The sequence below is a fragment of the Ranitomeya imitator genome, chromosome 1 (assembly GCF_032444005.1).
Source record: "Ranitomeya imitator isolate aRanImi1 chromosome 1, aRanImi1.pri, whole genome shotgun sequence".
Taxonomy (NCBI): domain Eukaryota; kingdom Metazoa; phylum Chordata; class Amphibia; order Anura; family Dendrobatidae; genus Ranitomeya; species Ranitomeya imitator.
The window spans coordinates 651,242,825-651,256,722 of NC_091282.1; the positions used below are offsets into that span (position 1 = coordinate 651,242,825).

Below are 13,898 nucleotides of genomic sequence, written 5' to 3' on the forward strand. Positions count from 1 at the left end.
CTTTTGTAGTGTCAGGAACAATGGGCCTATAACATCCAGGCTGGATCTCTACGCCCAGATCCTCTTTTGAGGTTCAGTTCTGGATCCCATAGCATGGCGGGGTGTAGGTGTGACACAGGATGAAGGATGAAGTGCTATAATTAAGGGCTTCCTGACTTTTTTTGTTGCAGCGGCAGAGGAGTGAAAAACCTAAATAAAGCTTTGTGTAAGTCGGCAGCGAGTGTTCGGCTACGAATGTTACACTTAGCGGGGCAACGACCCGCCTCAACGACATGGGCAGCTAGGCAGGCAATTCACACTGGCACAAACAAGGGGAAATTCCTATTTTCTGAGGATTACAACTTGTCATGCAGGTCTCGACCATTAAAGCATTAGACTGAAATCGACGTTAAATATCCGTCCTGCTCGTGTTATGTGGTCACCGGATTTATACAATACAAATTGTATAAAAGATTAAACCTAATGAGGCTGGTGTACTTTATGATAACATAGCTAAAATGTATTTATAATCTAATATATGGTGAGCTAGTAGATTAGGCTACGTGTCCTGGTTGTGAGGGGGTTAAGGGTTCCCTGTGATCCTGCAAGGTGTAGGTGACACTGAGTGGTGGCACAGGGAAGCCTGGTAATGAGGCCAGGTAATGCAATCCCTGACATCAGCTCACAATCTGGAGGCCAGGACTGCCTCGAAGCCTGGTAATGAGGCCAGGTAATGCAATCCCTGACATCAGCTCACAATCTGGAGGCCAGGACTGCCTCGCTGCTTCCTGGCCTTATATGGAAAGAAGCAAACGGCGGCCGGGGATTGGCGGAGCTGGGGAAGGAAGGCTACATGGGGAGGCAGAGCAGGGTGGCGGGATGAATGAGCACAGCCTGGGAAATCTGTCTACATGTATTAATGCTCTACTTATAGCAGGAGACTTCTCTGGTTCATGTCATAATCATGTACTATCTGCAAAAAAAAGGGCAAAACAATTACTCCCCAGTCCATCACTGCGGGAGGGGGATTCAGGGACCTCAGGCTGCCCCAAATATACAACTACAGCTCCAGGCCGCATTCTGATGTATACAATGGTCTGTAGAGTGCGGAAAAAAATATAAGGGCACTACGATTTTGAAAAACCCACCCTAACCCCTAAAGGGAACCGTTCTGGTCTTAGCCATATATATTTGAGAATTGTCACTTGTACAGTGATCTCCAATCCCAAAGTGGAGCGATGTGGTTTAGTAAGACAAGTGCACCATATTTCGGACGCTGTCTTGCACCACATTTGAGGCACACTGGCAACATGTTTTAGACACTTTTTCAGGCACATGAATGTGGCATTGTGGGAAAAGAGTGACAGAAGTGGGTTTTAAAACTTTGCAACAAAAAATAGTTTCAAGCCAATAAGTGATGTACAGTCAGACAAAAGTGTGCAGAGACTTGCTTTAGAAAAAATAAGCTAAGCAAACCTTCAAACCATGTCCTATGAGGAACGGTTACATGATTTGGGAATGTTTAGCTTGCAAAAAAGAAGACTGAGAGAAGACTTAATAGCTGTCTACAAATATCTCAAGGGCTGTCACACTGTAGAAGGATCATCTTTATTCTCATTTGTACAAGGGAAGACTAGAAGCAATGGGATGAAACTGAATGGGAGGAGACACAGATTAGATATTAGAGTGGAACAGGCTGCCAGGAGAGGTGGTGAGTTCTCCTTCCATGGAAGTCTTCAAACAGAGGCTGGACAGACATCTGTCTGGGATAATTTAGTGAATCCTCCTTTGAGCAGGGGGTTGGACCAGATGACCCAGGAGGTCCCTTCCAACTCTACCATTCTATGATTTAACAGCCCTTTGTTAAACTGAAATGGATGTTCAGTAAATGCACTCAATACTTGGTCGGGGCTCCTTTTGCATCAGTTACTGCATCAATGCGGCGTGGCATGGAGGCAATCAGCCTGTGGCACTGCTGGAGTGTTATGAAAGCCCAGGTTGCTTTGATAGCAGCATTCAGGTCGTCCGCATTGTTGAGTCTGATGTATCTCATCTTCCTCTTGACAATACCCCATAGATTCTCTAAGGTCAGGCGAGTTTGCTGGCCAATCAAGCACAGTGATACTGTTGTTTATAAACCAGGTATTGGTACTTTTGGCAGTGTGGACAGGGGCCAAGTCCTGCTGGAGAATGAAATTTCCATCTCCAAAAAGCTTGTCTGCAGAGGGAAGCATAAAGTGCTCTAAAATTTCCTGGTAGATGGTTGCGCTGACTTTGGTCTTGATAAAACACAGTGGACCTACACCAGCAGATGACATGGCTCCCCAAACCATCACTGATTGTGGAAACTTCACACTAGACCTCAAGCAGCTTGGATTGTGGCCTCTCCACTCTTCCTCCAGACTCTGGGACCTTGATTTCCAAGGTTCAGTGTGAAGTATCCACAATCATAATAGATAATAGATACAGTAGATGATTTTTTGGATTCCTGCAATTGACGTTTGGTCTATGCCTGGGGGCTTTGCACCCAACCTTCCTTTTTTCTGCTCTTTTTGTATTTTTTGTGCTGCTCTAATATTCTTTCTCTACAGTAGATGATAGATAGATAATATCTGTGTATTGGTGACCATTAAACACCACAGGTGTAGCATCACTTTATTGTGAAGGAATTCCTCTTTCTTTCTCTCAAATTGTTTCTCTCACCAGTAATTCCCCGCAGCTTATCTTCATACTTACATAGGGCTGAATGGGGACAATGTTTCTATTCTGGCTCCTTCAGAAGGGCCATAACCGTGATTTAATAGAGCAGATAACCTTGAGAGCGCTTCATCAGTGGACCGAAAACCTGCCTCTTCATTCCTTTTTACTGGGCCTATTAATAGTTCCTCACTCGTCTTCATTAGCTAAACGAGGAAGATTTCACAGGGCGGTGGATGCTGTGCCTGAGGCCAGAGTAGATTTATTCCAGTCAGAAAACTAAAAAAAATTCCCTAATGGTTGTATCAAGTGACCTACCATAACATTATTTATCAACTATCCACAGAAAATGTGAGAAATGTATTTGTAAGATAAGGCCCTGTAAAGGGGAGAAACTAACCAGGTTTGCCTCATCCATAATGGGTCCGGAACCGTCGGGTCTGTCATCTAGGTTACAGGGGGGACAGCTTGGGGTGTCAAGAGTGTTCCCTGAGCTCGAGAGAAGGGGGCGTGGCTAAGCAGTTAATTCGCGTGCAGAAATTCAACAAACAGTTCAGGCGGGAACAGCGTGCGAGAGTCAAGAGAAGATCACCACAGATAACGCTGTCCTCGCTAACACCGCTGTCCCCCCTTACATCGCGGACCTTTAAGAGACTGCTGACTCAGCCGATGACACTGACAAGAACGCCCTGGCCGGGAGTACTGACTGTGAGAGGCAAGGTCGGTGTACGGGATACAGGCGCTCATCGGTACGGCACAGTGGACTGAGCTGGCCATTATAGAGTGTGTCTGGACAGTGTCACAGGGTCCGGCAGTGTAGGGACTCTCACCGCTGAGGGAAGAGACTATTCCTCCTTCCTCCCTTCATCCGTTGGTGTCAGTGCCTGTGATAATACCACAGACTATCACCGCCATCGCCAGGTTCACCAGAGGACATTACCACCGCCAGGACCACCAGAGGATACCGCCATCATCAGGACCACAGGAGGACACCGTTAGCGCCAGGGAAGTTTTGCCCATTTTTTCACGAAACTGTGACAGATCCCTTTTTGTCATGTAATCTAAATGTCCTCAGTCACCGGCAGGAGCACTCCCGTGGCTGATGCCCAAAGTGAGTATTACTTATATTATTCTCCCCTGTTCGTTAAAAAAACCTTCCCCCCCTATTAGTTCTCTCTGTATTAGGTATAATCTTGCTCCCTGTGTACATATCTCCCTGTGAGGAGTAACTGTTGTTTATTAAACCCCTTGTTAACCCTTGATCTGCCTTCTCTCCGTCACTGCATCCCGCAACCTGCTTATAGCTCAACTGCTGAATTCCAAGGAAATCTGATTGCAGGGTTAGACTACAAAGTGATTGCTTGTAGTCTGTTACCATGGAGACACATGCTGTAGCTTTTGAAGAGGAAACAAAACAGTACAACTTTTTTAAGGGACACCCATTGTAAAGTTGCTTCATTTTCCATTTTAGGGTTAGTGAGATGTTGAAAAGAAAGGAAGGCCCCTGTTAAGTTCCAAAGGGCAAAAAAATAGAGTAACCACAGACAAGAAAGTTTTCTGTAAAATCTTCATATCGTTTATTTAGAATCACAGCTTAATCTGTAACATTTCTGCTATCGGCGGCTGGCCAGGGAAAGACCAAGAGCCCAAAAATATCAGTGCAGATATCTTCCCCAGCGGAAGAAGAGAAAGTTTGACACATAGTACAAACTTTTAAACAGAAGGAAAAAAAAAACAACTTATATCATTTTGTCCAGTTGCAAAAATACCATAAAAATCAACCCATCGCCTAGATCCAGTGAAAGCCACACAACCTAGCATCGCAATGGGAGGCGCGAGGCACTGATATAGGAAAGGTTGCTTCCGCTAGATAAAGGAGATGGGTCCATTGTAAGCACCATAAAACAGTCACAAGGGTCAAGTCTCAGAGCATCAGGACAGTGTCAGAGGCGGCAAAAGATGCCAAAAGCACAAATCAGCTTATATCTTATTGAAAATAATCATATCCTTTACACACCATGTGGGGAATTGTACAAAAAATCACCATCTGATATAAAACAAGGCATAGTATATCACACACCTGTATGTCTGTGCAACGACACAAGGGCCTCATGTATCACGTGTCGACATTGTTTGACACACTGACCAATCAGAAAGCTGATCCCATGTGGAATGGACCGATTGGTTGCCTATTCATTGGGGCCTATTCAAATTAGCTCTTTTCCATAAGGAAGAAATATGAGACACCCACCACCACATGGAGTTACAGCTAGGTGGCACTACAGAGTCAGTTTTCCTCTAGAGTAGAGCTAATTTGCATGTTTTTTTCCCCACAGAACATCTCTACACCAGCTGGATCTCCCGAGAGACTGAGGCCAATATCGATCCTTTTTGCCCAATTTCTCTAGTGGCCAGTTTTTAACTCTCATAGGCGTTTTCCAAAATTAAAACAGCAACCATGGAAGTTTGTTTTTTTTTACCTATTTTTGATGCTTTTTTGGCTAACCAGCCACACAAAAAAATAAACAAACAACAAAAGGGGCCAATACATTAGTCGGTCTTTTTGTCACTCCCGTAATAAGACCTACAAGGCTGCCAATAAAAGGTTTTGCATAGGGGAGTAGCAACATAGGAAAATTAATAGAAAAGATACCAATATATGTATGTACACATCCAGTCATGACTGGAAACAGCCGAAAAGTTCAGTGCAGCGAGTTGTAAGATCAACCAAATGAGAGCTAAAATAAGCCCGGAGCTTACACGTGTCTGTGGTTTTGCCTAACAAATTCCGTAAAAACAAGAGCGATAAATGAGACGGTACTGTGGTTACAAGCCCGGCCGGAAATGCCAGTGATCGCCCATGGGGCTACTGCGAAGCCCTCAACTAAACAAAAAATATCCTTTATCATGGCCAAGATTAAATGAAAACTTTTTGATAAACTTTAGTTACCCTTTAGATGTTTGGAGTTGCAAAAGTGAGATAAAAATGTAAGAACCCTTTAAATGAAACTCATTAGGCCCAATTTTATGATTTTTTTTTTACTGTTTCCATGACAACAGAACTTTTTTTTTCTTTTACCCTGAGGGCTTAAAAATAGTAATTATGTGACAGATCGGTAAATGGAGGCTTGTTATTTGCTGACGATGAATCAACATCTATAGTAAGGAGGTCGTGTCACCAACGCAAAAATATGAGATGGGAGCTTTCCCCTTCTTGCCGCCGTAATTCAGGTCATTTTCGGGATAAAGAATAAAACAGTGCCTGTCTTCTCGGACAATAGGGTTAGTCAATATCTGTCAGGTGTTAACTCGGGTACGGCGTCACCATATTGTACTAATCATAATATTGAAGGCCTGTGCTTTGGAGAGGTCATTGGTGAAGGTCCTAGTTAGGGTCAAAAAGTGGAATAAAAGGGCAGCAGAACTTCAAATTTGGTATCTCCTACCCTAATACAGTTCTTCCAGGATAAAATATAATCCATATATAAAAAGATCTAAGAAAATGATGGCAGAAAATGAAAAAAGTTCCAGTTCTTCACCACAGGAAGCCAGTAACACCTTTCTCCCTGTGAATCACGTATGAGGTTGTGCAGCTGTCGGGACTCACAAAGCCAAAATGAGGAAACCTCTCGACATTACGCCCGCTGCAGCTGTTTTCCAGAGCTGCTTTTCCCCGTCCTGCAAATATAGGGCTTAGGGAAAGGCGAGACAATGTGCCAAGTGTATGATTTACCCAGAGCGTGTGAAGAAAGAGCTGAGGCCATAACATGACCCATTACCCTCTTGCAGGTCACGGATCGGTGGCCGAAACAATCTGTCTCCTACTGTACATGCCAATTAAAGAGCGATTTCAGCCACAGTCGATACAAAGACCAAAGATATCGTAATCGTTTTACACAAATAACGTTTTGTACATTAATCTTCCCTACCATTATGGATGAGAAGGCGCCATCAACTCATAATTATCTGGGGAGGAGAAATGAGAACCTGACAACTACTTTCAGCTTATTTCTGTGTCAGAAACATGGTTGCCAATTTCAAAGCTGACCATCTAAATTAAAGGAACACAATTCTGCCAGCTACAGTTCGATACCCCATGGCTCGAAGTATCTCCCCTGCCATTTTTCCTTGAAAATCTGGGTTCCTCGGAAACTTACAGCATAAATATCCACACAATTAGAGACTGCTAACATGCCAGTGACAGGACCACCATTTCACTGTCTGTTAAAGTTATATGTTTTCCTTTGTTTCCCCCAGCTTGTTTATTAGCTTAGTTCAGTTAGCACAGAGCTGTGATTACAGTTCACCTCCGATGCCTAATAGAAGTCTGTAGTAGTCTAAACTCCACCCCCTGTCGCTTTATTGGGTCAGACTGCTGATCCCTCCCCTGCAGAACTGCCTCCTCATGAGGAAGTCAGTGCATGGACAGATTTCTATTACAGCTCAGAAGAATAACGGATATCGGCCTGGAGGATTACTTTAAAGCAGGCTCGCTTTTGAAAATTACTTCATCCTTTATAAGCTACTTAAAAAGTTGAGTAACTATAAAAATGCCTTACATCATTTATCATACTGATCCTGAATTACATCCTGTTCAATAATGCAGAGCTCTATTCATGATTCTGCTGGTTGTTAATGGAAACAGGACAAAACCTTGTTGACATATATTTGTTTGACTAGATGAGCTTATATTATGCTGAGGGATGGGGGGAGCAAGTAGAGTTCCCAACATCAGATTACTGTACTGTGCATCAAGAAAAACTACAATTATCAGAGAAAGCAGAATAGTGAGTGCAGCTCTGGAGTATAATGCAGGATGTAACTCAAGATCAATACAGGATCAGTAATGTAATGTATGTACACAGTGACTGCACCAGCAGAATAGTGAATGCAGCTCTGGAGTATAATACAGGATGTAACTCAGGATCAGTACAGGATCAGTGATGTAATGTATGTACACAGTGACTGCACCAGCAGAATAGTGAGTGCAGCTCTGGAATATAATACAGGATGTAACTCAGGATCAGTAATGTAATGTATGTACACAGTGACTGCACCAGCAGAATAGTGAGTGCAGCTCTGGAATATAATACAGGATGTAACTCAGGAGCAGTACAGGATCAGTAATGTAATGTATGTACACAGTGATTGCACCAGCAGAATGGTGAGTGCAGCTCTGGCATATAATACAGGATGTAACTCAGGATCAGTACAGGATCAGTAATGTAATGTATGTACACAGTGACTGCACCAGCAGTATAGCGAGTGCAGCTCTGGGGTATAATACAGGATGTAACTGAGGATCAGTAATGTAATGTATGTACACAGTGACTGCACCAGCAGAATCGTGAGTGCAGCTCTGGGGTATAATACAGGATGTAACTCAGGATCAGTAATGTAATGTATGTACACAGTGACTGCACCCGCAGAATAGTGAGTGCAGCTCTGGGGTATAATACAGGATGTAACTCAGGATCAGTAATGTAATGTATGTACACAGTGACTGCACCCGCAGAATAGTGAGTGCAGCTCTGGAGTACAATACAGGGTGTAACTCAGGATCAGTATAGGATCAGTAATGTAATGTTGTTTGACTAGATAATATAATATAATACAGGATGTAACTGTAATGTAATGTATGTACACAGTGACTGCACCCGCAGAATAGTGAGTGCAGCTCTGGGGTATAATACAGGATGTAACTCAGGATCAGTAATGTAATGTATGTACATAGTGACTGCACCCGCAGAATAGTGAGTGCAGCTCTGGAGTATAATACAGGGTGTAACTCAGGATCAGTATAGGATCAGTAATGTAATGTTGTTTGACTAGATAATATAATATAATACAGGATGTAACTGTAATGTATGTACACAGTGACTCCACCAGCAGAATAGTGAGTGCAGCTCTGGGGTATAACACAGGATGTAACTCAGGATCAGTACAGGATCATTAATGTAATGTATGTACACAGTGACTCCACCAGCAGAATCGTGAGTACAGCTCTGGAGTATAATACAGGATGTAATTCGGGATCAGTACAGGATCAGTAATGTAATGTATGTACACAGTGACTGCACCAGCAGAATAGTGAGTATTGAGTGAGTCTGAAGTATAGTGAGTCTGAAGTATAATACAGGATGTAACTGAGGATCAGTGCAGGATCAGTAATGTAATGTATGTACACAGTGACTCCACCAGCAGAATAGTGAGTGCAGCTCTGGGGTATAATACAGGATGTAACTCAGGATCAGTACAGGATCATTAATGTAATGTATGTACACAGTGACTGCACCAGCAGAATAGTGAGTGCAGCTCTGGAGTATAATACAGGGTGTAACTCAGGATCAGTATAGGATCAGTAATGTAATGTTGTTTGACTAGATAATATAATATAATACAGGATGTAACTGTAATGTATGTACACAGTGACTGCACCAGCAGAATAGTGAGTGCAGCTCTGAAGTATAATACAGGATGTAACTGAGGATCAGTGCAGGATCAGTAATGTATGTACACAGTGACTGCACCAGCAGAATAGTGAGTGCAGCTCTGGGGTATAATACAGGATGTAACTCAGTATCAGTACAGGATAATTAATTAAAAAGGATTAAACAATTATCCAATTTTTTATATAATCTGAGTTGTCATATTTTACAACAATTCAGGCTCTATATTGCCACATGATCAATAAGCCTAGTTATAGTAAAGAGGGCCATGAGTAAATCTCAGCACCTTCCCTTATATTGTGGGTTCCTGATAACCGGACCCTGATAATTGGTCAATGGCAGCACTCTTGCCCTAATTGGCTGTGGATTTTACACGTAATCTCCCTATGCAAATCCATATATTACCGGGGGATGAAATCATTTGAGGGCTCATCAGCAAAAGCTGAACCATATATCCCACATTCTTAGTAACACACTGTCTGCCTCAGATTTATGGGGGTTGTAGTTTTAGTCTTTTCAGCCCAGTTCCTGCAATGCAGATGCTGATTAATATTATTCTTGCAAGGCTTGCTCACAGCACTGTGGGTAGATGTCCTTGAGCGAAACGTTATGCTACAATACATCAAGTACATCTCCACACAGCACATGATACTGAATCACCTGTCACAGGAAATTTCCAGCAGAAATCTTAAAGCAGCAATGTTATCATTTCTGCCTACTAGGAGCCAGCTACCGTTTACATGCAAGACTGGCATTCTTCCCAAGCAAGGGACGGGAGGTCAAAAATAATGAAAATAATTGCCAGATATCGCAAGTTTAACTTAACATGTTTCACTTTAGCTAATTTTAAGGTAGGAGACTGATGAACTCCATATTGTAATTCCTGACTTTGAGATGAAAACTGTTCGCAGTAGAAGCAAAGCGGTAAACAATCCTACCTTCACCTGACAGCCCCAATCTGAAAATTTGGTGAATATGGTAAAAAAAAATTCTCAAAAGAAAAGTTAATATGAAACGATTTTGTAAGTCAGATACTGTGATGACCTGTAGTATGATAATTGAGAGTATCATCATCTATATTTGATTCTGATCCCTGTTACAATAATATAATTGAGAGTATTAATGTGGGGATCAACTCTAATAAGCCTCATGGTCAATTTAACATCTATTGACATCACCAAAGTGTTTCCTGCCTACATGATGTTAAAGCAACCCCCGCTGTCCAATTTTTGGGTAGTTGTGGTTTGTGATCAACTATATATGATAGTAAGTCAAACTGGAATGAAGATGTTAATGGAGTAGGAGACAACTGCATCCTTATAGTCAACTTAACATCTAGTGACATCATCAAAGTTATGTCTGCCTGCATGATGTCAAAGCAAACCTAACTGTCTGATATTTGGTTGGTGGGGGTCTACGATTAACTATTTGGGTCAGATCAACTTGAATGAGGTTGTTAATGTGCTAGAGGACAAGAGCTAATGGATCATCCTTATAGTCAACTTAACATCTAGAGACATCACCAAAGTGCTTCCTGCCCATGTGATGCTAAAGGAACCCAAGCTAACTGATCTTTGGGTGGGAGGGGGTCTATGATCAACCAAATTTGATTGTAAGGACTACTAGCATGAGATTAATGGGATAAGAGACAAGGAGCAATAGATCATGCTAATAGTCATCTTAATATTTGGTGACATCACCACGGTGCTTCTTGCCTATGTGATGTTAAATCACCCCATATTATACCATTCTTGAGAGGGAAGGTAGAGGTATGATCACCCATGTTTAATTTTCAAGCTTTTTAGACCAACTGGAAAGAAAGTTAAAAGGGGGGGGTCAGGATAAAAAGTCATCTCTATAATCAACTTAACATCTAGATAAATCAAGGTGCCTCCTGCTAATGAGATGTCAAAGTAGGCCTAGATGTCAACTGTTTGTGTGGTGAAGGTCTTTGATCAACCATACTTCAATGGAATGAGAATGTTAATGGGGTAAGGACTTTAGGGCTAATAGATCATCGTTGTAGTCAATCCAAAATTTAGTGACATCATCAAGATGCCTCCTGTCAAAGTAATGTCATATCACCCCCAAGTTATCCCATCCTTGTGTGGGAACAAAGGTATGATGATCCATATTTGATTTTCAAGTCTTTTAGTACAACTGGAAAGAGGTTTAAAGGGAAATTAAGGATAAAAAAATTTTCTTTGTAGTCAATTTAAAATTTAGTTTCATCATCAAAATACTTCCTTCCAACATGATGTCAAAGCACCCCGTCTGTCTGATCTTTGGGTCTGTCTGATCCATGACTGATTTGTCTGTGAGACTAAATGGAATATAAGTATTACTGAGGGGTAACAGATTCATCCCCATAGTCAACTTAACATCTAGTGACATCATCAAGGTGCCTCCTGCCTATGTGATGTCCAAGCAACCCCAGAAGTCCGATCTTTGGGTAGAGGTGTCTATGATCGTCTATATTTAATTGTTGGACAGACTGGAATGAGGCCGTAAAAAAGGAGGATCAGGGCTAATGATTCGTTAACATCTAGTGACATCATCAAGGCGCCTCCTGCCAAAATGATGTCAAGAGTATCACACCAACTGAGGGATGACATAACAATCACTACTGGTTCAGCCAAAAGGAAAGCGCATATCAAATTGTCAAAGAGGGTAAACACACCTGGATACAAAAGTGCATAGTCATACTCCGTACCTATTTATGCTACAGATTAATGCAGCTGGTGGTTTGAAGTGGTTAGAGAGTGATTGCCCTTGACTGTTATGGTGCCGCCTACAGAAAAAAGAAGGTAAAATGCACTATGACTAAGCAGATGTAAACACATGGAACAATGGATATGGGATAACTTGTATTGGATAGCACATTCTACAAGACTATACAGTTTGAAACGTGCCTGGTCTAGTTGTCCCACGACTCTTGCAACCTCCTAGACAGCGCTCACTGTTAACAATGCAGAGCCTAATGATTCAGGATGTACAGGTTGCAAGCAAATGTTATTGGATCCCAAGCCCCTCCATGGGGCTCCCTGCATATATATCAACAGCTTGCTGCGTTCTACAGCATGTACAGCCACCCCAAGTTGAGTGGGTTGGTGAAGAAATTGCAAAGCCAAGGGACCCTCCCAGAGACAGACCAACTTCTCTATTCTTCTGGACACCTCGGCTCTTCATGGTCTATCGCTTTGCATCGTGAGGCCAGAAAGCAGGAAATATTCCTTTTTGGAGATGAGGACATTAAAAAGACGCTTACACCCTTCACATGAGGCTTTTTCTGTAAAGACTGCTCAGTTTTTGTTTCGGGTCTGAGGACTGAATGTCTGCTTGTTTATATAGGTCCCTCAGCTCCTTAATTTCCTGCAGAACCTTCCTAGCCTGCTTCCAATTAGAAGAGGCTTCTTCTAATAGCCTCTCCGCCTCTTGGAGAGCATTTTCAGAGTCCACCTTCCCAGAAGATTCCTTTCCCTTTTTTTTCCCTTCCCCACATTCTGTCACCTCGTTAAGAAGTTCCTGAGTTTTATCAATCTTCTGAGCAATCATTTCTTGTATTCGTGTCAGTTTATCTGACTCTGGTACCTTTTTTGGTATCGGTCGCTGTCCAGAAGAGTCCGAACGGGACAAGATCTCCTCCATAGAGGCACATTTGTTCTTCTCGGAATAGGACAATTTTTTGGGAACCTGAGGTGTGTAGGTTGTGCCCTTTCCAAATGAATCACGGTGTGAAGCCCATTTATCCCAGGGTATTTGGTCTCTCCCCTGCTGAAGGTTTTCTGACCTTCCTTTTTCTGGGCACTTGAGGTTTTCAGAGTCTGATCTGCGGCGAACTGAAGCCAGCTGTGCCACAGACTTATCTAGATCCACTCTGAAGCTCTGATCACAGCTTTGATCTTCTGGAGAGGCATCTTCTTCCTGGATGAGGTCTAAGGTCAGCATTCCATCTGACGTTGAGGTAGATGCCTGCAAAAAAACGTACAGACATCATCAGCGCAATGGTGGTCCTTACTTATTTATACCTAGACTTGCATGTTGCTGATTTCCTTAGAATAGGGTGGTTTGGCTTGTCCATGCATTACACATATCAGACACCTGTCATGTACAATGGAAATAATTACATGAAAAGTGGAGACTTCTGTGTTTACAGCTGAGTGGGCGTCTGCATCAAAGGCCAATTGACAGGTTAGAGGTCACTGTAAGCCTTAATGACCCCAATTTGTACACATGTTGACCAAGCAGGCCACTTGTTTTAGATAAAGCATTAATACCACTTGACCCTTCAGACCTGGGATGTTTGATTATGCCATGTGGACAGCTCAAAGAGAAATGCAGAATGTGCAAAACTCAAACACAGTCAGAATATCAAGCATAGAGAAAAACATGCAGGAAATAAGTCCTAGTAGTCGCCTCATTATTAATAATAAGTTCTGATTTCCTGGTGACAAGCTGGAAAGTTATTTGCAGTCATAATGCCAGTAATGAGGTTCTTCTTCTTTCCTAGTAGACCGAGACTAATAACCATAATCTTTTATGGTTACACACCAAGATATACGAGGGGACCGTTCACAGAGACCATGTTGCCTATTATTAATAAGGTTATCTCTGTCCCCCAACCTGATATCATATCACTTACATAAATCTGGGACGTTCACCCATCACAAACATAGAGGTCTCATGTTCACCATTTCAATCCAACAACTGATGGAGATAAGTACGGTGCTTGGCTTTCTTCATCAGTCTCATGCTTGACTACTCCTCCATTCA

The 13,898-nt window shown here is 42.4% G+C and overlaps 1 protein-coding gene across 1 annotated transcript in view; it reads right to left on the reverse strand.

The window, feature by feature from the left end:
* Positions 1 to 4,229: 4,229 nt before the first annotated feature.
* Positions 4,230 to 13,898, reverse strand: part of PLEKHO1 (pleckstrin homology domain containing O1) — a 44,037-nt gene continuing 34,368 nt past the window's right edge. Inside the window, exon 6 of the mRNA XM_069728608.1 lies at positions 4,230 to 13,097. Within this exon, the coding sequence (XP_069584709.1) occupies positions 12,399 to 13,097 (699 nt within the window). The 3' untranslated portion in view covers positions 4,230 to 12,398. The remainder of the gene's footprint in view (positions 13,098 to 13,898) is intronic.